Source organism: Varroa destructor, unplaced genomic scaffold (assembly GCF_002443255.2).
Source record: "Varroa destructor unplaced genomic scaffold, Vdes_3.0 BEIS01000001.1, whole genome shotgun sequence".
NCBI classification, from domain to species: domain Eukaryota; kingdom Metazoa; phylum Arthropoda; class Arachnida; order Mesostigmata; family Varroidae; genus Varroa; species Varroa destructor.
Window position 1 is genome coordinate 7,353,763 of NW_019211454.1, and position 22,425 is coordinate 7,376,187.

The window sequence follows — 22,425 nt, forward strand, 5'->3', positions numbered from 1 at the left end:
TTTTAATAGGCGCAGCCTGTCTGACAGTGTTCTCTTTGGTTGCAGGGCCCAGCCCTCCTATGGCGCCGCCGTTGGAGAAGAAGGAGCCGATCGCATAGCAACAACTAACCCCGGTCAGACGACTGCTGTTCTGGGCTCCCCCAGGGGGGCCCCGGAGGATGTCGCTAGCTGCGCCCCCGCCAGCGTCCGCACCTCCGCCCCCTCCCAAGCTGTAAGACCGCGAAACAAAATCGTGCCATCATCATTACAACATCACGAATGAATGAAAAGAACATCATCAACAACAACAACCATTCAAAATTCATTACTCCTACCGTCTTCTTAGATCTTGAAACCTGTAAAAAAAAAAAAAGGAAAACTACCACGGAGAAAAATAAAGTGAGAAAGAAAATAAGAAAAAAAAAGGAAAAATTGACGAAACCTACATTAAAATTCAATTTTATGAGCCTCCGCCATCATTCATGCACGCCAAAGCTTGATAAGAAAGACAATTTTAATATAATAATTACTCGAATATGAACAACCATACACAACGCATCAAAAGCATTTAGACATCTACAAAAACAAGAAGTTGAAGAAGCTCGTCACGAATTTGATCATTCCAACCTGCTTGTTTTTCCCGGCTTCCTGTAAAGAACGAAATTACCGGGTAAAAAAGGCGACAAATATACTATAACAGCTACTTACATTATAACAGTTACTACGTCCCGGCTATCACCATCAAGCATATCCTACAATTAGAAAGATCGCCTAGGAAAATTGTTATCATACACAGATAACAAAAATGCCTGGATTGGTAACCACGAGCGTTGCATATGCCTGTTCATATCTCGTATATACCTCTATCTAATACTAGCAGTAAAAGGAAGTCAACACAGTTCCGGCAGGAACTTGTCGAATAGGAACAACAACAAACGGCAGCTAAGTACGTCATTACGAGGCATTTTATGGATCAGCGTCGCGTAACGATAAGATGATAAGACGAAAAATTCATAAGCGAAAATGTCATGTACCTCATTAGGAATTGAGACTACTGATTATTATTAGTACGTCGCTGTCAGTAGAAATAAGTCTTAATGGCATCCTTCATCAACAGTCAACAGTACATTCTGAAATTTCTCTAATTACTCGAAAATGACTCCTAACCGTGGATCGTTGTACTTAGCCCATTTGGATCGGATTTTGAATTTTGGCGGCATTATTATTTCCGGCCGGCAGCCTGACCACCGATTTGAAAAACGTATTCACATGGATACCACACAGCGAAACACGGGCCGCTGGTGCATTTGTGAAAACAACGACGAGCGACGATAAACCCAGCGCCAAAAAATCGTCCATTGAAGCAGTTCGGCACGAAGGTGCCATGTGTAACAGCGACCTGACACATTACAAGATGGATGTTTAGAAAAACAGAAGCAGCGGCAACAAAGACAAAAAACTATTGAAGATGATTTCATGCAATATCTATCCATTGCAGTAGAACCAACGAAGACAAAATCGCGCTTCGTATCACTGCAAACAAATGGCGCAGAATCGGCACGAAAGAGAACACTTTGAAAATTTTCTCCAGCAAGGATCAGCTAAAGGAATGAAACTAAATAGCAACGCCCTGAACCTACCGTCGAAATCCGTTGCTACTAAACGGACACCCTTTCTTTAATCGCTTAACAACAGAGACAATAGCTAATGAAATTTGCTGAGATTCTCCGCGGCACCGAAAATCCCTTAGACGTATACGCCGGCGAACGGGGCAGGAGGAGCTTACGAGAGAAGCCAGAATGCAATCTACCTGATCAGTAAACTATAACGCCATGATGCATATAAACGAAATCCATGAAAAAAGCTTAATGGACTATTAAACGCGATAAGTTGAGCTCGTCGGTTGACCATATGCGGACGCATTGGCATTTTGAAGCTTTACCCTAAGCAATGACACTATTTCCAGATTGGATAAGGACATCATTAACAACTATATGTGAAGTCTGAAAGCCGAAGCGGGTAAGAATAGCAGCCAGGACTAAAACACGCGTAACGCACATCAAAGTGTTTCGCGTACACGTGTCATGAGGTGGGTTAACGTTGAAGCATTCGAAGATAGAAATTCGAAGTGAAAGACTCGAAGTTCCGCAACTCAGCCAGCTTCCTTGTAGCAACGAAAAATTCGATGCTGAGAAGGGTCCTAACAAAAGGAAACCCTCACTTGTTAACACCGCCACTCCCGCGCCTGTAATTTTTCCCTTCTTTTCACCGGTTACTGTACAGCTGAACAAGCAGTTACTACAAATATATATCAAAATGATATTTCGGTTACGGCCAGTACCATCAAGGCCAATGGCACTGGTAATTCGGTTGCGTAAGTGAATTGCTCGTATTTTTCAAAACAAAGCCATGAAAATTGAACGTTTTTGTATAACCGCAATAATTAGAAAACTATATGTGAACTAAGATTACAAACACGTTATTGTTTAATGTGAACGTCTGACGACTCGAGCAGTTCTGATTAAAATAATCCTGATGGACTTATAATTAAAAAAAAAGTGCCTGACTGATTGATTGATGATTGATATGAGAATTTTTTTTTATCCTGTAAGCAGTGCAAATGCAAAACGCTAAACGCAGATGTGTGTGCGCCTCCCTATTTTATTTGTGCAACTTACACAGTTTTTCCGTGTGTTTCATGCAGGCACGACGAATGAATAAACACCCATTTAATAACCAAACAAATATACGCCACTTTCCCTCCCCTCGCGTCAACGATGATCTGAGAATGTGGCCTCGCTCTCACCGATATATATATATCGTCGAGAGCAAGGCCATATATATATATATATATATATATATATATATATATATAGAGAGAGAGAGAGAGAGAGAGAGAGGGGGGGGAACGCGACGTTCAACTGCAACAAGCATGCAATTGCCATTCGGATATTGTACGTATAATATACACGAGGGTACAGCATGCCGGATAATGCGCCAAAGCTAAATCGAAACAAAAAATCATGTAAAAGTTATGAGCAACGACGTGCAAAAGCTAGCCGAGGAGCGAATACACGAAAAATAGCAAGCCAGCTTATATCAGCTAATCCCTTGAAAGAATCGAGATTGGAGCTGCTACATGAATCATGTCTCATGTCGAAGATGATCGAGCAACAAGCCTAGAGAAGACGTAAGTCGTAGAGAACATGTAATAACATCATCATACGAATAAGCAGTATGAGGACCACTAGGAAAAAACATCAACAAAGCCAACTGGCATCGATAGACGGAGAGCATTAAATCAAAAAAAAAAAAACAATCTAACATGTGAAAAGAAACACCGGTTTCGATACTAAACACAATCAGAATATGCAGTCTGTGGGATTCGAAAGACTGAATACTAAAAACTATCCACAATACGAAATAGTAATTAGTCGCTATAACGAGATTAGAGACTATACAGTATAGCCAAGAAGATGTGTGTAGGGGAAAGTGAATTTTTTCGCCATTACAATCTAATAGCTTAGGACGGAGCTTAAGCAGCAGCCACCGATCGGGGTTAGAGCGAGTGTGGTACCTTTTGTTGTTCGAATTATGAAAATAAAACATTAAGATATATAGAGGACTTTCAAACCTTGAGTAGAGCCTAAGCGGACGATGAAATATACCACTACTCTCAAAACTCTCTGAACATACGATAACAGATCCAGCTATACGTGTCAGGCAGACAGACTTCGTCACAGAGAGTCTTGCATCTCTTCTACGACTATCAATAGGTGCATATGCAGAAAAAAACGGAACATATTAGCTATACGAGTGAAACTGATCAACGCTCCAACATGTTATGGTTGTCAAAGTCAACACAACCACGTTTCTACGCCGTTCCGCATATCACCGCCTACCGATGAATCTTAACTTTACGAACTGTTGAACTAGTGCGGAAAGCCATGTAGATGGAAAATAAATACCACATACGCACACATGTGACTCCATGGGAATCGCGATAACGTTACTTGATCGCTGCTATCGGTTGTTAGTACCACTACCAACATGAAAATCAGCAACGATTGGGCAAGCGTTGTCGCGCTTTGGGTGATGACTGAAACGTCAGGCCACGTAAACGTATGGGAAAAGGAGAAGGGATCTAAGAGGCCTTTAGCCGCCTTTTTTATACCCTTCTCTGTACTTAGAGCTCTACTTAAAAACGCAGTACGAAGTGAGCGAGGAACATTTCTCCTTTCAAAAAGAGACGCGTAGGAGGACATGCTAGCTACTGACCGACCTCACTATACCCCATACCAAGATAATGTTATTGTCCGGTCCGCGGTCCCTCAGGACACGCGTCCTGTCGAAGCCTCGACGACCGCGGCCTCTGGCGGCCACCGGGTCTTGGCTCTGCGGGACAGGAAAGCGATGAGCCAAGTAACAGAAAAGAATTCGACTACATAGTTAGCCAGGGACCGGTCCGTCGCGGTAGCTTACTGCGTTCGATAGTCCGATGAGCCGTCATCCTTGCTGTGTTCGAAAGCCGTTTGCCTAAGGTTTGCAGCTTCTTCGACAATGTTGATCTTGGAAAGAGCGTAATATTGACTCGTTGTTCTTGACGACCTGACCGAAGACCTGGCTATCTCTGAATCTGAGTCAACAAAACCTGAATATTCAGGCAACAACCTACTTCTAGCAAAGGCAAACGGTAAATGACGCCAAGACGTGACGGTGAACTAAGAATTGTAATTGTATTGATCAGCCGTGTTGCTGGCCAATAACAATAACAGTAACAATAATAATGATGTCAAAAGGCCTTTAAGGTCACTGACGCACCTGATTCACCATTTACACCTGATTATATATGTCCGGCAAACATGCATGTATGGCGTACTACTACGTCGGCCAGATTAAACGTAAAAATGCGTTGTCGACATCGCAAACGTTGACCTTTGACTGACAGCTACCTAGGCATAAATAACGTATAAGGAAGAGCGTATACAGAATGATACCGCCTCTAGAGTTGGAAGCTTCTCATGGGTTTCATATATGGGGCTAGAGGACTTAATTTTGACGAATAAGAAAGAAAAAGCTAATGATGAATGTTATGTCACTATAGAAGACGGCTACCAACACGACCCGATGGAAATATTGAATTAGGATTATGGTAAAGACCCCCTAAATGTGAACTGGCTGAAACAGCGGTCGTTGCAGAACCGCAGACGACGAAAATCTTAGCAGAACGTATTGCTAATTAATGATGAATGAATGTTTATTGATGATCGATGAGTACTGAACGATGATATATTATTATCGATAATCATATGATGACTATAATGATGAAATGATACTAATAAACCTGCTGATGAGTTATGGAAATAAGTGTAGAAAGTATGATGAAATACGATGATCAACAAAGGGCTACCATTACAACAGCCATTATTACTTCAACCAAATAGTAATAGTAGGAAGAACTACAAGTGACGAACCATGTATGCAAAGCAACAGCAGAAGTAAACAAAGAACACAATGTATACCCACACGCACGCACGCACGCACGCACGCACGTACACGTACACAAATAGATCCTACCGAGTCGAAATACGACAGGAGCACAAGATAAACGCAGACACACATTTATATCAACCTAAGGAACAAGACGCTACCACACACTTACAAGAACAAGCGCAGCTCGTTAGCGGAAGAAAAAACAGTCGGCCATCAGCAAAAACCTCGCCAGGAGGGCGACAAAGAAAAAGAAAGAGCTTACCATTCAGCCCCACTGCCATCTACCTATAACCTGGAATAATAATAATAATGTGTTAGGTCATTTCGGTCCGTAAGGACTAATGACGACATTTAAAGTGCGCAATCGAAGCTACCCATTTGTGAAAATTAGCCAAAATAACAGCGGTGACAATAGCAGGAACGACAGGAAAAAAAGCCTAATCTTGAGCTCAAACGTGCGCAAATTTCGCAACTTAAAGGCCGCTTAAGCTAGCGCTAATGCCCTGGTTTGGACAATTTGCCACATCTCGCAAGGCTGTTTCAACATATCTATTCGTTGATTCGAAAATCTCACTCGCCTTATCTATTCGGTAAGTATATGATATGTTTTATATGCTAGTAAGGGTCAGCAGTTTGCTTTGCGTTCGGCGAGGATCACAATATAAGGAAGCATTTCCTTCGTCGCGTCCCCGTCGGAATATCCGCATATATGGGCCACTACGGAATCATTGAGTAACTACTGCTGCTCCTACTACTGAACCCTCACACGATTGCAATCCCGTGCTCTTTCTTCTTCTTTAACTTTTTAACTTATTTCAACTTTATATATAAGTATATATATATATATATATATATATACAGGTCGTTTGAAAACATGTACACGCATAGCTGTAATTCACCGAGCATCTCTTCTGCTCTCTCGATATTTTGCGAGAAAAATACAGCGATTATTCATCCCGTCCATCAGCACAATTCCACAAACGTAATAAGTACGAAGTGAGAGAACGAGTTGCGTTTGTTGACCTAGTTCAAGTTGCCGACTGACGATGGCTAACCAAAAAAAACAAGCGCACACAGCATCTCACAGATGCTCAAACACAAGTTACATGGAGAAATTTTCTGATCATTGGCAACCCCCAGATCAAAACATGGTTGCAATGACACGTCAGAACGATACAAGACATCACTGAACATAATGCATACACCAGCAATGACAACGTCAATAAGGACAATAAATGCCCGTCAGAATAACGGCCTCGCGAAACCCAACCCAGCCTGGTCGGCATGCAGTTTGACCCCCATCACTGTGGGAAACCATAGCATGCGAGTTCTCGGCAACCCGAACGGGAAAACCCGGTTGGCCAAGGGGATTACGCGCAAAGCGACTGCACTAAGTACCCTTCAAAAATCATCAAGTAAAATGTATTCATCAACACAAAGGGCGATAATTAAGCAATGAAGATAATGATGACGGTAATAGTATTATTACCGTCGTCATCCCGCCAAACAAAACGTTACATCAATGTTTTGTCGATGTGAAGACAACTTTTGTCCGTCCAGCTGGCTCGTTCTATGACTAAAAGGTAACAAATAATGGTGATGCTGGATGTAGGACGAAAGCCAGTGTTTGCCTGTTTGTCAGGCCGCTGGACAACCCTTAAGTGGATTACGGTAGTGATCTTGTGGAAGTGAAAAGTGGCGACGTTTAATTTGGTCACTTTGTTTATCCAGCTAAGTCTGCTAAACTACAAACATCTGCTGAATCTACCAGACTGTCGACAGGCAGAACTTTCTAAAAACGGCACAGCTACCGTGAATTGAATGGATATTTATCGACTTCTCAAACAAGAACTCCGCTAGAGAACTGCTGCAGGAACAGGGACATTAGAAAGCTATGAAAAAAAAAAAAACAAGAGGAAAAGGAGGAAATGCGAAACGTTGATCCTGATTTGACTGGGATAGATTTTTCGCTATGACAAGATTAAATACAATATCCAAAACACGGCCGTAAAATAGATTTACCGCCTTTGCAGATATAGATAGGAAAAGCTGGGAAGACGATAACGACAATAAAACAGTACTATTGACTTTGATAACGAGAAATCGTATATATGGTCCTTACGCATTCAGTTAGCGTACGATTTTTCATGCTTGCCGCTTTCTGTAAAATTGCTATCATAGTGTCATATGTTACTACTCGTACTTTTCAATTGTATATAACGATGGACGACTGATAACGAAGCGGCCCGTAACGAAACAAAAAAACTACGGAAAACTATTCTTCTCGTCATCGTAATAACAATGATTACTACTAATGTAACGGTTTTATTTATAAAACTAACTATCGCCGATAGTAAAGAGATATAACGAATAGATAGTGTAAAACAACAAACACCATCCAAGCAACATAAACTATGACGAAGTCTGGTAATTAACAACAACAACTTTATCCGATTTTTTGTTTATATATATTTAGATCATACGAGATTTGCTACTATTTATTAATGTCAGAAGCTGATGAATTTTTATATTACCTTCTATGATGAATATTCACACAATGATACACCGATATATAATACAAACACAAAAGCGGCATATCAGTAATGCCGTAAACAGACAAAAGAATGATACATTATTTATACACCATGCATGTCAAAAAGCATTCACAATCATCGCAAACTGCGACAAAAAAATAACCTTCGGCCATTCTATACAATGCAACGAGCAAAATAATGATTGCATTGTCACCGTGTGTTTCTTTGTATGCTTGTTTATTAGAAAACAAGAAAGAGAGACCATTAAAGAATTTCCGACCAGCCATTGCTACGCGTTGCATCTGCATCTGCATTGTGTCTCTTAGTATCTCGCGTTCCTCAAGTTCGAGAATTCAGTCGCCAATCAGATTTGATCGGGAGGGGCTGCTCTGAACTCAACTTTCAACTGAAGATCGCAACATCACACAGATCAGATGGGAAGATTAGGGCAGACCTGCCACACAGTCCCCAATATCTGATCTATTACTGTGCTTCGTATCCGCTACTTCGTATGTGATGATGCACCAATGATCAGATGGGGGTGTGTGTATTGTGTGCATTTGTGTTAACGGTACGGTACAATCCGACCGCTGACAGACTTACACATACCTACTGTCTGGTGTAACAAGGAACGCAAAAAATATCTCCAGCCTCTACTTATGCCTGATACCATCACTAGCCTCGTCGCCTCGATCTCCCCAAAACGAGCATCTCTCAGCACAATAACAACTACGCAGTACCGCTGGAGGCAATCCCGTTATGATGTTTTTGATCCCTATAAACGAACTCAACGTCGATGGTAAGAATGAACAATACTGTATTGACGGCTCTTCTAGCCTAGAGGCTGACACAGGAGGCCCTGCCATAGGGATGTCGCACTGTAGCAACTTTGCTGGGGTATTGCGAGCCAACACACCCAATGACGTTAGGCGTGTGCGCCGTTGGTGTCACCCATGAGGCCAGTTGGGGCCTGCTCAGATTAGTACAGAAAGATCATCGTCAAACGTGGCGAGGAACAATTGAAAGACAACCCCCAACTTAACTAACATTAGCATTTCTTATAAATCCATCTCTTAGAAAGCATGTACCGATACAGGCTTATCGCAGCGGTTTTCTGCCAGCGCTAAAGTTTTTTCTTCCATCAAAAGAAGGGGCAATCGAAATGAAAGTGCATAACGGTGCTGGGGAGATCGGGTCAGCCTTACCCGTGAATGCGACGGCTCCCATGTGACACTAAATAGAGAGGGAGATTCGCAGGATAATAATAATAATAATAACTAACTGCGACATAACTACCATGGGATACGGTTAGGAAAAAGAAGAGAAACACAAAAAAAAATTAAGTAAAGAAGAACTTAAGTCGTCTGTCGTGCCCAGTGCAGCCAAACCTCCCGAGAAATCCTGTTTGGGGCGGAATCGCTTAGAAGGAGGGGTCAGTTGGCTTCCATTATGTAACATCCAGAAAGAGCTTATACTGTGCTGACTGTCTTGAGCATCAAGATAACCATCATAAATAATAATCAAGAAGACTCAAGTCTTGGGGATTATTAGATTTTACTATCCACTTTACCCATCAGTCCCCGATCGACGAAATGGTGTCCGGACAATAGGCGTCGAGGCATGAGGCGACATCACGTTGAAGGTGTCAACCAACAAGCTTCCCCACCACTACAAGACTCATCAACAACTCGAGCTCTTGGCTACGACGACAACGATGCCGCCACTCAAGCTCCATCATAACGGAAGTGTCGCGCCTCGGACGTCAATCGTGGCCAGCCACGAAAGCAGCCGACCAAGAATTATAATTCTGTTTTGTTCATTCCGACCCACATACCTGCCAAAGCTACCTGCCTAACACAGCCTACGCCATTTAACTATGCCGCTTCAACAGTCTAGGTCGCATCGCATAAATGTTTGCTGCATAAGTTACGTGATAACGAACAAACAAGATAACTAATGATGTTGAACGAGTAAAAAAATCACGGAACGCGCATGCTAAAAAGCATTAGGAAGACTCGCTACGAAGTTACGAAACCATCACGATGTACACATCAGAAATTTTGGCTTTGTGGCTTATCACCCATTGCGCTGTGGCTGGTGTCCCGGTTTAAACGAGTGTGCTATTCGCCTCTTGCCGTCAATAACACGATATCTGATTTGTACTTGGCAGGATAACATGGCCGTGTTCGTTCGTGTAGAATCTCTGAGCAGACGCCAGCTCCTCCAGAGATGCACGGAGTAGCATTTCCAACAGACTGGGCGCCGATCAGACATCAAGCAACCGTTGCCAGTTGGACCAGCAGCGTATGCAACAGTTGAAGTGTGAGGCAACAACGCAGTAACAGACAACAAAAAAAATGACGATAAACAATAATGAATTGATCAACAAATCACCACTCGATAATAATCACATAACTAAAAAAGTAAGCAATAGAACCGTATAGAGAACTGGCAGACATACCGGAAGCTGCTGATACACTGGACGCCAATCTAAAGCAACGCTACTTCAGCACCTGGTGGGAGAAAATAGATTCGGGAGGGCTGTAGCAACAAAGGTCAAGGAAGTGGGAGGGACAGAAAGAAAAAGCAAAAACAGCCACGACGAGGGGTAAAAACCAACATGAATAGAAAAATAGCGAAACAGAAATAGATATGAATGTAAACGACAATTTGCTAGGGTACAGAAGGTATTGTGCAGATACCGTTTTGACGTGTGTTTTGACGGTGGCTCTTCGCTTATGGATGCGGATAAATAGCTCGAGTCCGATAACTGAACTGGGTAACAGGCTTAATAACGATGAGGAAGGATTTTGAGACTGTTCACATCGTTTGGCAATGAAGGGCTTTCGACATCTATCGCATAACATACGCTGTATGTAGCGCTGCTTGCCAGAATGTTCTTCCGAAGCCTAATAGTCCGCCACCTCAGCAGCGGATATGAGCTAACTTCAAGACGGACCTGCACTGAACGATCGAATGACAAAAACAACAGCCAAAAAATAACAAGATGAAAGATAGGAAACTCGCTTGTTCTGACTGATTGCATTCAGACAAGGACCACTTGACCGAGGATAAAAAAGAGCCACAACCGAGAGAAGAAAACGACAGAAGAACAGAGGTCACAAAATAAGAGAGGTTCTAATTCCACGTTCTCTCAGTCGATAGATTCAACGTTGAGCAAATGATCACTGAATGTGTTCGGCTAGTAGTTGATTAAGCGATAATCTTAAGGATACATCCTGAAAGGAACACTGATCACTTATATATTGTAACAGATCCTTCATATTTCATTGATGGACGTTAACTACATATAATCTATAAGTACATACATACATAAGCGTTGCCGTGATGAATTAATGATGACAGACAAAACAGAGTTCCAAAAGAAGAGGTAGCACACATAAACGAACGTTACGTAAACAAAAAGCACGCTAATAAGTAACTAATTAATAATTACACACATCTATATGCAGCTTGGCCGTTTGTTGCCACGATCTTGACCGCTGTAACCCAGACCACGCAAATGATTGACGATCCGCAGACGAATCAACAGAGATGAATTAAATAGTAAACCAATATAGCAGACGATTATACATAATAACAATAATAATAATAACAACAACAACATTCAAGCAGGTGAACAGGGCGCGAAACGCTTTCTTAGGTATATGAAGATAATAGTGCTTGACTGATCGAAAATAATAAACTGAATCAGACATGCGCTTTGATAGTAAAGTGGTAGAGTGTCCGATGAATGATAAGTTAATGAAATCGTAGGTTGATTAAGCTGACCAATGATAAACTGATTGATTGGTTGATTCATTGTTCGACTGGGCGAGCTGATGATGATGATGACGCCGCCAAAATACGAGCAGGCATGTTATACAACGGTAATCTCATGTCAACAACCGTCACCGTCAATAATTCCGACTTTGTTCGCTGACACTCACTATGAAATATCTCTCTAGAAAGAAAAACCACAGCAGTTGCGTAATCAATATGACAACGTGTGCACATCGGTCCACAGCGTGTCGCCAATAATGATTGATTGATATTGTCAACAGTTGTTGCTACGTCTGCTTGGCAGACGCTTTGATATCGACGGTAATCGGCTATCACTAAGCAATAACAGCAGCAAAACAACAGTAATTAAACACCCGTTTCTGCAGATTAGAAAACCACACAAGATCGAACGCTGCACATTCTTGTCCATGACTACGCTGGCCGATATTTTTTGTTATCGTAGGTTGCAGCTGATTCCGGGGTTACTCCCCTTATGTACTTTATGAAATACGATCGAGCTCTTGAGCCACAGAGAGAGAGAGAGAGAGCGAGAGCGAGCGAGAGAGAGAGAGAGAGAGAGAGAGAGAGAGAGAGAGAGAAAAGAGAGCGAGAGAGAGAGAGATTTCCTATTATTATAAGTACGATTCACGTATATGTATTATTCTTGCGACGGTATTATTGATGGTAGGACGGAGAGCAAGTGGAAATAAGGGCATAAAGTATATATATATATATACACATATATATTATTATTAATGGTGTCTCTTTTGTACCTCGTTCATTCTACAACTTATACTTTGGGAGAGAACGATTGACATTGCGATATATAGCACTATGAAAAGAAGGGTATCGTCCGCACAGCCGGGACCTTCTCGATGTTATTACAATATTCTATCAATATCTATTGATAATAATAAAACAACAACAATAATGTAACGTGTAACAATCTGTAAAAAGAAATCCAGACCGGACGAACTACAAGCCCGAATCAAGTGAGTCAGTACGGGCTCCCTTCGCGTTGCCATGCCGTCAATTACCTCCTACTATGCTATGAAACTATATCAATAATAGTCCGGAAGGCAGAAGATGGAGGCGCGGTGACGTTGTTTGCCGCGGTGTGAAAATTGTTAACGATATAGACAAATATTACTGGTTCAACTAGTACGGAACATATCTCAATCCATTTATAAAAATAAACTATACGTAAATTTTTCCACTGCAACACAATTCTGGGAAAGAAACAAACAAAAAAGTTGACTCTATAGTCTAATAAAATTGGTCGCTTGAACTCTGTTGACCCCATTGTTGACGTTCAAATTGCACAGATTTCATGTTCCACACAGGGAACGAGAGAGTGAGAGAGAGAGAGAGAGAGAAAGAGGTAGGAAGCGAGAGAGAGAGAGAGAGAGAGAGAGAGAGTGAGAGAGAGAGAGAGATGAGTATTGAGTTGAGAAGTATGTCTGGCCTGGCCAATTTCTGTACTGGCGCCTTTGTCTGAGGACGACGAAAAATATCGGAAACTGCCTCTCGTCGTGAGGATTGAATTTTCCAGATGGTGATATATATATGTATATATATATATCAAAGCCATAGACAAAAAAGATGGGTAGCGCAGGTGCAATGACAACAATGCTAAGATGAAATTTTATAGAAGAAGGATAGAGATTCAGAGAATTTTCCAAAATGTGAGATAAGAGTGAAAGAAGAGGGAATGGGGAAAGTGATATGGACGCAATTAGAAACAGAATACAGATAGATGCGTGACGAATGCGTATCGTTTTTGATTTGTGCTGTTTGTTCGTCGACGTTAACAACAGCAACAACAACAACAACAACAACAACAACAACAACAACAACAACGACAACAACAACAACAACGACAACAACAACAACAACAACAACAAAAACAACAACAACAACAACAACAACAACAACAACAACAACAACAACAACAACAACAACAACAACAAGACGCCTCGTCACCGTGTAGCATTTTACTAGTGAGACAATATTCTAATTGCAATTGCATTAATTATTACCACTAATATTTATTAATATTATCACTATTATTACAGATACTGATACTAATACTACTTAGTTGCTATGCCCTCCTGCCGTGAGAACGGCCACTCGCCCTACAACGCAGCCGTGTGCGGCGGGGGAAGCAGCCATGGTGGTGTTCCTGGCACTCTGCTAGGTCAGTTTGAGAAAAGAACAAAGAAAAGACAGTAAAAAAAAAGTAAACAATCAGTCGCCGGTCGCTACCGATAGATAGCCTCAGCATTTTGCCCTCGATCGACCCTAATATTGCCCTACTAGCTGTAGCGAAGGCCGAGGGTAACGTGCACAATAGCGTGTGTGCGAAAAGCGGGCCACTAAATCAAGAAAGAAGTGAGCGCCAGGGATGCCACCGTCGGGAATGGGTCGTTTCGCCTGTTTATTGGTGAAGACCAACGCGCGCAGCAACATACTCCTCGAAACTTCCTATACAGGCTGGAGAAATCTGCCCGGGGTGCATCTTGCCAAAAAAGTAGTGCATCACCAAAAACCACAAACACCGCGGCGATAACAATTACGAGGGTGATGGCGGCGGTGATATTGCTAATGGTAATGACTGTGAGAGAGATGTGAAAGCGGTAGCGATAATAAGAATAATATTCATTAATATATGATGCTATATAGAGGACACATCCACATAATGAGAGGTAAACACGTTTAAAGAAGTGGAATACTGGTAATGTAGGGTCACATGAATGAACTAAGACGAAACCGCTTGCCGTCTAACTTGAGTGAATTACGAAGCGTTCCCCATTTTTTTTTTTGTGCGTGAAGAATCATAAAAAGCCACAGCAGTGTATGGTCACTAAGTTGCTTCTAGAGCTTTTCTATCCGGATGAGCCTTTAAGGTGATCGATGAGCATCTTTTATTAGCCGACATAGCAAAGATGTACGGGCTCACGCGACACCTGGTAACCACTAAAGAAGAAATCTTGTGCTAGCAAACTTTGCTTCGCTGAAGACCCGTAGACGATTTGTCTGAATTGAGGCCGAACATCTTCCTGGTTGCCAGATGTGCCGTTATCAATGCGCTGAGTTGACTAACTGAAGGGGGTCCGAGAGTGACAATTTTCAGAACAGCCATGCGAATGAAGAGACAGTTCGGTTGTGCATTGAAACGTGTAATTATTATGAATATTAAAAAAAAAAAAGAAGTTGTGGTTAAAAAAGAGTAAGATAAAACAGCCTAATAAAAACGTATGAGTGAAATAAAACAAAAAATTAAGGAAAATGAGTGTGGGTGATGACTGTGAACATTATTGTATACAACAATTGCTAAGTACCAATTCCCTACCAATTGCAACTAATGCTAGATTTACTACGAACAGCGCTTATAGTCATTAATATTGTTTCCTGTAGAGTTACATGACGTACCACGACCTGCTATCACGAACAGATCATTTCGAAACTGCTATTACATAAGACATGTAAGAGGACGCCTATCTCCTAGTACATGAGTTAGTTTAACTCCGGTGATGATACTAGCTCAATGATGTTAGTAAGACAACAATTACAAGAATGCCGAACAAAAAGCCCTTTTTCCATTGACACACAAATAAAACGGACGAGATAACTGAAAAAGCCGATAAATTATAACATCGAAACAGCAGCGGTAGCAGACTAACAACGCGACGAATCCGGGGTGTTTAATATTCCGTGTCGGATCGTATACATTCAACTTAAAATACAACGATTGTGCCAACACCACACGAGTCAAATAGCCACCCCAGCGAACTCAGCCCACCTTGTGCGAGCGGCAGACTGTGGCACCAGCAGCGCTGATCGATGATCCTTCGTGATCGTTCCCTCATCACGGTCACATCTCGAAACAGTGTGATATCATATCAGTATTAGATGTCCATGTCGGTAATATAGGGGACTTCTATGGATGTGTGTGTGTCTGTGTGCGTGCGTGTGTGTGTGTGTGTGAGTGCGTGTGTATGAGCGTGTCGTCTTGACGTGCGTCCTTGAGGGAAGCCGAACTAGCGCCACCGAGAGGCATCGAACAGGAAAAGAAATCGTAAAGGGAAAACAAACAGTAAATTCAATAGAATCCTACGCTTGGGCGGACGGAACGGCTCGGCCTATTTGGGGCTACACCAAGTGATCAGAAGTGTCTTCGGGAAAAGAAGTGCTAGGGGGACGTTAAGCCCTTGTCGATTTTATTTAATTGGTCGGCGCTAGGTGGCGCTGTCTGGTGCCGACCGGTGGGGTGGAAGGCGAAGAGTTGAGATTGAGGCGTGATCGCGTACAGGACTAGCTCAACATTGTGGGTTTCATGGAAATAATTGACAGCCATTTTGGGTTCTCCAAGACAAAGTGGCTAAGATGGTGATAACGATTATGGCTGTATCAACGATCTGCTCTAGGCTAAATATACAGATAAGTGTATTATTTCTTCAACATGTATAATAGGTTAGTAAAACTCGAAATTTTCATTGATTGACTTGCCCCGTGTGCTACGAACGTGTATGCTTGCATGGATCTGATGCCGCCAAGTCGAGGACGCTGATCCTATTACCAGTTTTTTACAGCTGGCGAAGGCTATACTGATAATGCAGTAACCATATTCGGTGATGATCATTTTCATCATGACTATTTTTACTGACGATATCCAGATGAACCTAGTCGTAAGCAATACGCTAGCAGCGGTTTCCAATATAAACAGCAAGAGCCTTCATTACTACAGACATACAGGCAACAACAACAACAACACTGAATATTCAGTATCATGACAGACGAGACAATTTCATCATCAGCAAAAAGAAATCTCCTAAAATGATTTGTGTGCGAACTTTTTCTAAGGCGATATGGTACCTCCCACGTTGTGGAGGCATCCATCGTACGATCGTTCGTCCAGATGACGGCGATTACTGCCTTAAGGCAGGCTCACTCATCGTTTGTGGGGACGCTGAAAGCGAACCCACTCCATCCACATCTCTCAGGGTCTAGCAACAGAGTTTCACATCCGTAACTGCTATAGGGGACACGTCAGCGTTTTGACAGCCGTCTTTGCCAAGTCGCTACTACTCCGCCATATGTACTAATGCCGCTACAATCAATAGTAGATCTATTTCAACGCAGTGTTCAATTCGGTAAAAATTGTTAGCCGATTTTACTGTGGCAAGGTCTACACGGATACCTGACGTGGTTGCCCATTACCAGCCTCATCTAAGACATCTACAAAGCGCGCTGCATCGTATACACATTACATTCTAACACTAAGAAAAGACACAATCGATTATTTCACTACTTCGGTAGATACGATTTACGCATACTAACAACTCTACTAGGGATATATACATGATACGTCTATAGATACGATATCATTGACATGATGTGCCCGTGCGTTAAAGGTCCACATCTCGACGGACGCTACCAATGAATTAACCGAAGATCCTCAAAAAGGAAGCCATGCACAGGAACATCATAAAGATGTAGAAATCACAATAGAAGCCGGAGGCGTCATCATAATAAAACGACACACGTAGGAAATGTAACATATAACATGTAAAATATCCAGGAAACTGCGCTCCTGCAATTACCATAGAACTGCGGTAGTACTGCTAGCGCGCACTCCGAATCGCACACCTCGAACCGTCCCGTTGTATCCTCAAGTATCTAATGTAACAATCAGTATCTTTGAAGACTCTATATTGTCGGACACGTTTACCTACTCCATTTTCTATCCGATACAATAACGGTAACGCCGGATAGGTGCAACTTAATCCTAATACGAGAACGATCTGTCATCAAGAACATAATGCGTAACGTAATGAAAAGACATTAATAATAAGTATCTCCTAGAGGTTGAGGTTAATAGTGATTAGTAATGGCACAAATGTTGTAGAAGGTTCATAGAACGTCTGTTTCGATGGTGTTGAATACGCATAACGACTGCCACGAGAGACGGTGTTCGACCACCGTTTCCAAAACCCCGAACCCCCGTCACAAATGAACGCACTCATATACTATAGGGATTCTACAGATGTGTTCTTCTACAGGGATTGGAACAGACCATGTGTCAATTTTGAAGACTCGGAAGGGAGGCTGTAGCGGAAAAGGACAAATTCAAAGAAAAGTAGAACGGACACAAATCAATTGGGCTGCGATACGAATGCAATGTAGGTATCAACCGGTGTGCGCGATGAGGACGAGCACAGGAAGAATCTTGATCAGGATCAAAAAGGCCTAAATTCGAAAAGAAATAACTGTGACTAAAAACAGCACAATAGAATAAGAGACAGAATTTGTCCGATTAGAAAGAACTACTTGCGCATATTATAGTGCTGGTTATAATACTTCCATTGCTGTTATAATAACGAAAATAAAATGGCAAATAATATAGAAACAAAGAAATAAAAATAATATTAACAATGGAAATGAGCCTGAATTAAGAACCCACAATTTTCCAACTGAGGAAGTCATCCACACTATGTGATTTTGGGCTGATGCAGACCCCTGGGGACCCAGCCGACGTTTGCTGGGCGTACATGATTCGTCAGTAACCGAGATGACTGCAGACACAGAAAATGGTCTCGACAACCTCATCTCAAAAACGCATTAGCCCCTTAACCGACATACCCGCTTATACTGATGTATACGCCCGTATATCAGGGCTCTATGCTTCATTCAGCTCTGATCTGATTTTCGTCGAGGTTCAATTCGATGCACGATAATTGATTGGCAAATAACATTCGCCTAATGACCATTTTTTGCCTATCAGGCTCAAGCCTATTCGTTTACCCGTCGTCCATACGAGCGTGCTAAAGTGTAGTCGAGCTTGGGTCCCTGTCAAAAGTCAGCCCCGTGCGTCGCTTTGGACAGCGGCCACAAGAGAACGCCCCTCTCGCAGCCGTTTGCCTCGTCAAAGCGGCTCTCAAATTTGTAGTTTTATCAGACCTCGTAGTTAGGTAGTCAACAGAGAACAGTAAACGAAGAAAGAAAACTCCAAAGGGAAAGGACGAACGAAAGGAGAAAGAGTTGATGGTATAAATACTAGTGATAATAATACTCATAATAATAATACTCATAATAATAATAATAATAGTATTGATAAATAAGTATGTTTCACGAACGAAATGAGACGTTGGTCGTTGCCGATAATGTGTGCTTGAGATGCCCATGGCCAGGGCCAGCAATTGCCCCTCGCATAATAATGATCACCAAATCGAAAAACTAAAATGGCCGCACGGCCACCCGTAAGCGTGAGTGTTTGTTGAAAACGACACATGATCATAATAGACACTCGATATATCTCGTGACCTGGAACGACTGACGGAACTTTCGTTGATGCTGCACACTAAATGGCATACGAAGAATGAAGCGGACTGGAGAGAGCAAAAAAAGGTGTGGGCTGATGACAACATTCAAAGGATAACATGTTGTTTACTTCGACCAAAATACACGCCACACGCGGGAGCATGTTGACATATAACGAGCACTGAGTGACCATGGTGACGCCGATGATGATCGACGGGTGAAGTGGTATTCTAGTAAGTGCTGGATTAAGCAATACGTGCGACCGACAAGAAACGGAGCGGATGACGACGTTATTGATAATGCACACGGATAAAAACGCGACCCGTCATGTATAAATTATACACAGCCGTGTGAAAAAACCCATTATATATACGTATATATATAACGGGCGTAAGGGTCAAGTGAGTATATCAATATTCAAACAATAGATATCTTTGAATGAAGAACAAGCTACCGAAGAACACACGCATGAAATTTGTGCTACGGTCCTGCCAGCGACATCAGTTTGCCGGTCCGCTCTTCGCATTAATACCGTCTACGTTACCGACGCCCTCGTCGGTGCGATTTTGACGACAATTACGCATTGTAACAATAAAAGCAGACGAAGTGTTCTGTGTGGGCGTATGTGCGCAAGGCACAGTGGGGTCAACAGAAATAACCAGCTAATTTACGCGAATGTTACACGTATAGTCGGAATTGCGAAAAGAGAAATACTGAAAATGGGCATAATCGTTATATATAACTGGCAAATAAGAGTCGAATGTGCATGCAGTCAAACATACAGTGAAGCGCTCATAACATAATAAGATTAATGCTAAACAGGGCACGCGAATGTAGTGAGCAGGTCAAGGTCGGGAAAAAATAGAAAGAAAAAGTTAAGTACATTCGTGAACGAGACGGCCTGATGAGATGTGTATGATCTCAGCATTTGTTAATAAAGCAAACAACAACAAACCTTACATACATGCATACGTATATATGTATCGAAATTTGCGCGAGATGAATGGGGAAAGGGATGGTTGTAAGTTAACTCTCAACGACGACGACAACAACAAGAAGGTTCCGGCATGGCCTTAGGACACAGGTGCACCTGTAAGAACTCTAATAACTGCCAAGCAAACCTGTTCTCTCCCTCTATACGATCGATATATTAAGATAATGATTATGGTTCTTACTTATGTTAGAACATAAGTATTATATTATATATATGTATTCTTGACTTGGCCGATGTGTAAGTGATCGATTATGATGATACTAAATAACAATTATGAACAGTACGTATATGGGAGCCCCGTTGTGCCACATAGAGTGTGGCACAACTTTTTAGTAAATACTACCCATAATAATTCCGAAGATAAAATACAAAAGGGCAATTATAGTAAGATAATTTTGGTCGTTATGTTGATCTTGCTAACGTATTTTGCAGAAATAACAATAAAATCATTACTGCTTCAGCGAGAAGAAAGGGCAATGACAACCTCACATTTTGTCATACTATGAATATATTAACTATGTTATTATAATAAGTAAACTTGTGAAGGAGTAGCATTTTTCCAACTATTGTCTGGTGGTAATAATTACAAAAATGGTCACAAGGTTAAGTTTTCGTAGGACCATTGAAGCGGGCGGAAATAACAGTAGGAAAAACGTTCATTCGTTAATTAACACAAATGGATTCTTCCTATGAAGATTGTTATTGTAATTATTCCAGTTTACAGACTTTTTCTGGCGCATTTCTTTAAACTCTCGATTTCTCATTATAATAAACTATTAACAGTGAATGTTACTGTAAGATTCTTAAGGAATGACATGGAAATGGACACGGATAGCAGTTCAAGAACACGGGATGGGGCAAGAGGGGGCAAAGGGGAGATATCGCGAAACGGAGCCGATACCTGGCGTATTTCGTGTGCGTGTGCTGACAGGTAACAAACATGCTAATAAGGATGAAAAAGTAGACATGAACGATTGACAACACGAAGGATCAAGAAGCCATGCGAAAAGCTTAACATTCAACAAGAGCGTATGTAGGGCCACCAGGACGACGTGACAAAAAGGACACAGAAAATGTGACTGACGGTGATCATTATTATTATTTTCACTATATATATACATATACATATAAGACAAACATCACCACGTGCAGCATTCACAACAACAGGACGTTTAATTTGATTCATATTTTCTTGGATCTTGTAGACTATTATTAAATATAGTAATACGACTATATATATATATATATATATATATTACTCTTAACGACGACCAGTTCAATACCTAACTGTATTTAATAACTGAGTAGCCGTGTTTATAAAAATGCTGATAATAATAATAACAATACCAGGATGAAAGCAGACGACGACGACGACGAAACGAAAATACAATGACAAATAAAGGTAATAATGACACCAACACCAATGATAGCAAATCAAAAGGGAAAGAATATGAAGCAGACACCGTGTTCATGAACAACAACAATAATATTACTAATAATAATAATAATAATAATAATAACAATACTAATTACGACAGCACATGAAGGCAAACAAGTAGGCGCAAAAAATCGATTTGATCATTTTAATCTGCCTTGAACGGCAGAGCAGACGAAACAGAAGCAAAAAAAAAAGCTACCAATAGCACCATGATTGAAAAAAGTAGAACATGTAACACGAATAAGAATAATAACGAAAATAGGTGATGACGCGAATGAGAGAGGGCAAGAGGACGAAAGAAAGAAAGAAACAAACAAAGAACATTTGAACGCAAAAAAGACTGAAACAAGTTGTCTATGACAACTCAATAACGCTGCTGATGGTGATGGTGGTGATGATGATGATGATGATGATGATGGTGGTGGTGGTGGTGGTGGTGATGACGATGATGATGATGAGATATAATGTCGATGATTGAGATAAAGAAATCTATGACCACTGATGGTGAAACGTTCGCAATTAAAAACCAATGATTATTATAACGATGATGATGACGACGACGATGATGATGATGACGATGATGATGACAACAAATAAAGCTTTGGAGCAATCTCTTACAAAAACAAATTGACGTTATGTTTTTCTTTTAGAAAGCAATGTTTTTAGGGGGTCAGAAAATGGGGCTTGATTTATCGCGTTTCGCGCGAAAATTCAAGGTTGTCCGGGTTCGAGCCGGACTGTGAACGCAACTCGTAGCGCTAAGTCAAGTCTAAGAAGCAGACTGATACAAAACTTAACGCGGCTTAGAAAGTAGAACTCGAAAGCTTTCCTTGGATGTTTTATAGGCAGGTGAAATAACCGGTCCTAGGTATTAGGTAACAGAA

The 22,425-nt window shown here is 41.5% G+C and overlaps 1 protein-coding gene across 9 annotated transcripts in view; it reads left to right on the forward strand.

The window, feature by feature from the left end:
• LOC111255482 (band 7 protein AGAP004871-like) overlaps positions 1 to 22,168 on the forward strand; it is a 376,186-nt gene extending 354,018 nt beyond the window's left edge. For all 9 annotated transcript variants that reach the window (XM_086975383.1, XM_086975362.1, XM_086975368.1 and 6 more), the window contains one exon: positions 46 to 22,168. In XM_086975383.1, coding sequence (XP_086831509.1) covers positions 46 to 98 — 53 coding nt within the window. In that variant the 3' untranslated portion in view covers positions 99 to 22,168. The remainder of the gene's footprint in view (positions 1 to 45) is intronic.
• Positions 22,169 to 22,425: the final 257 nt, after the last annotated feature.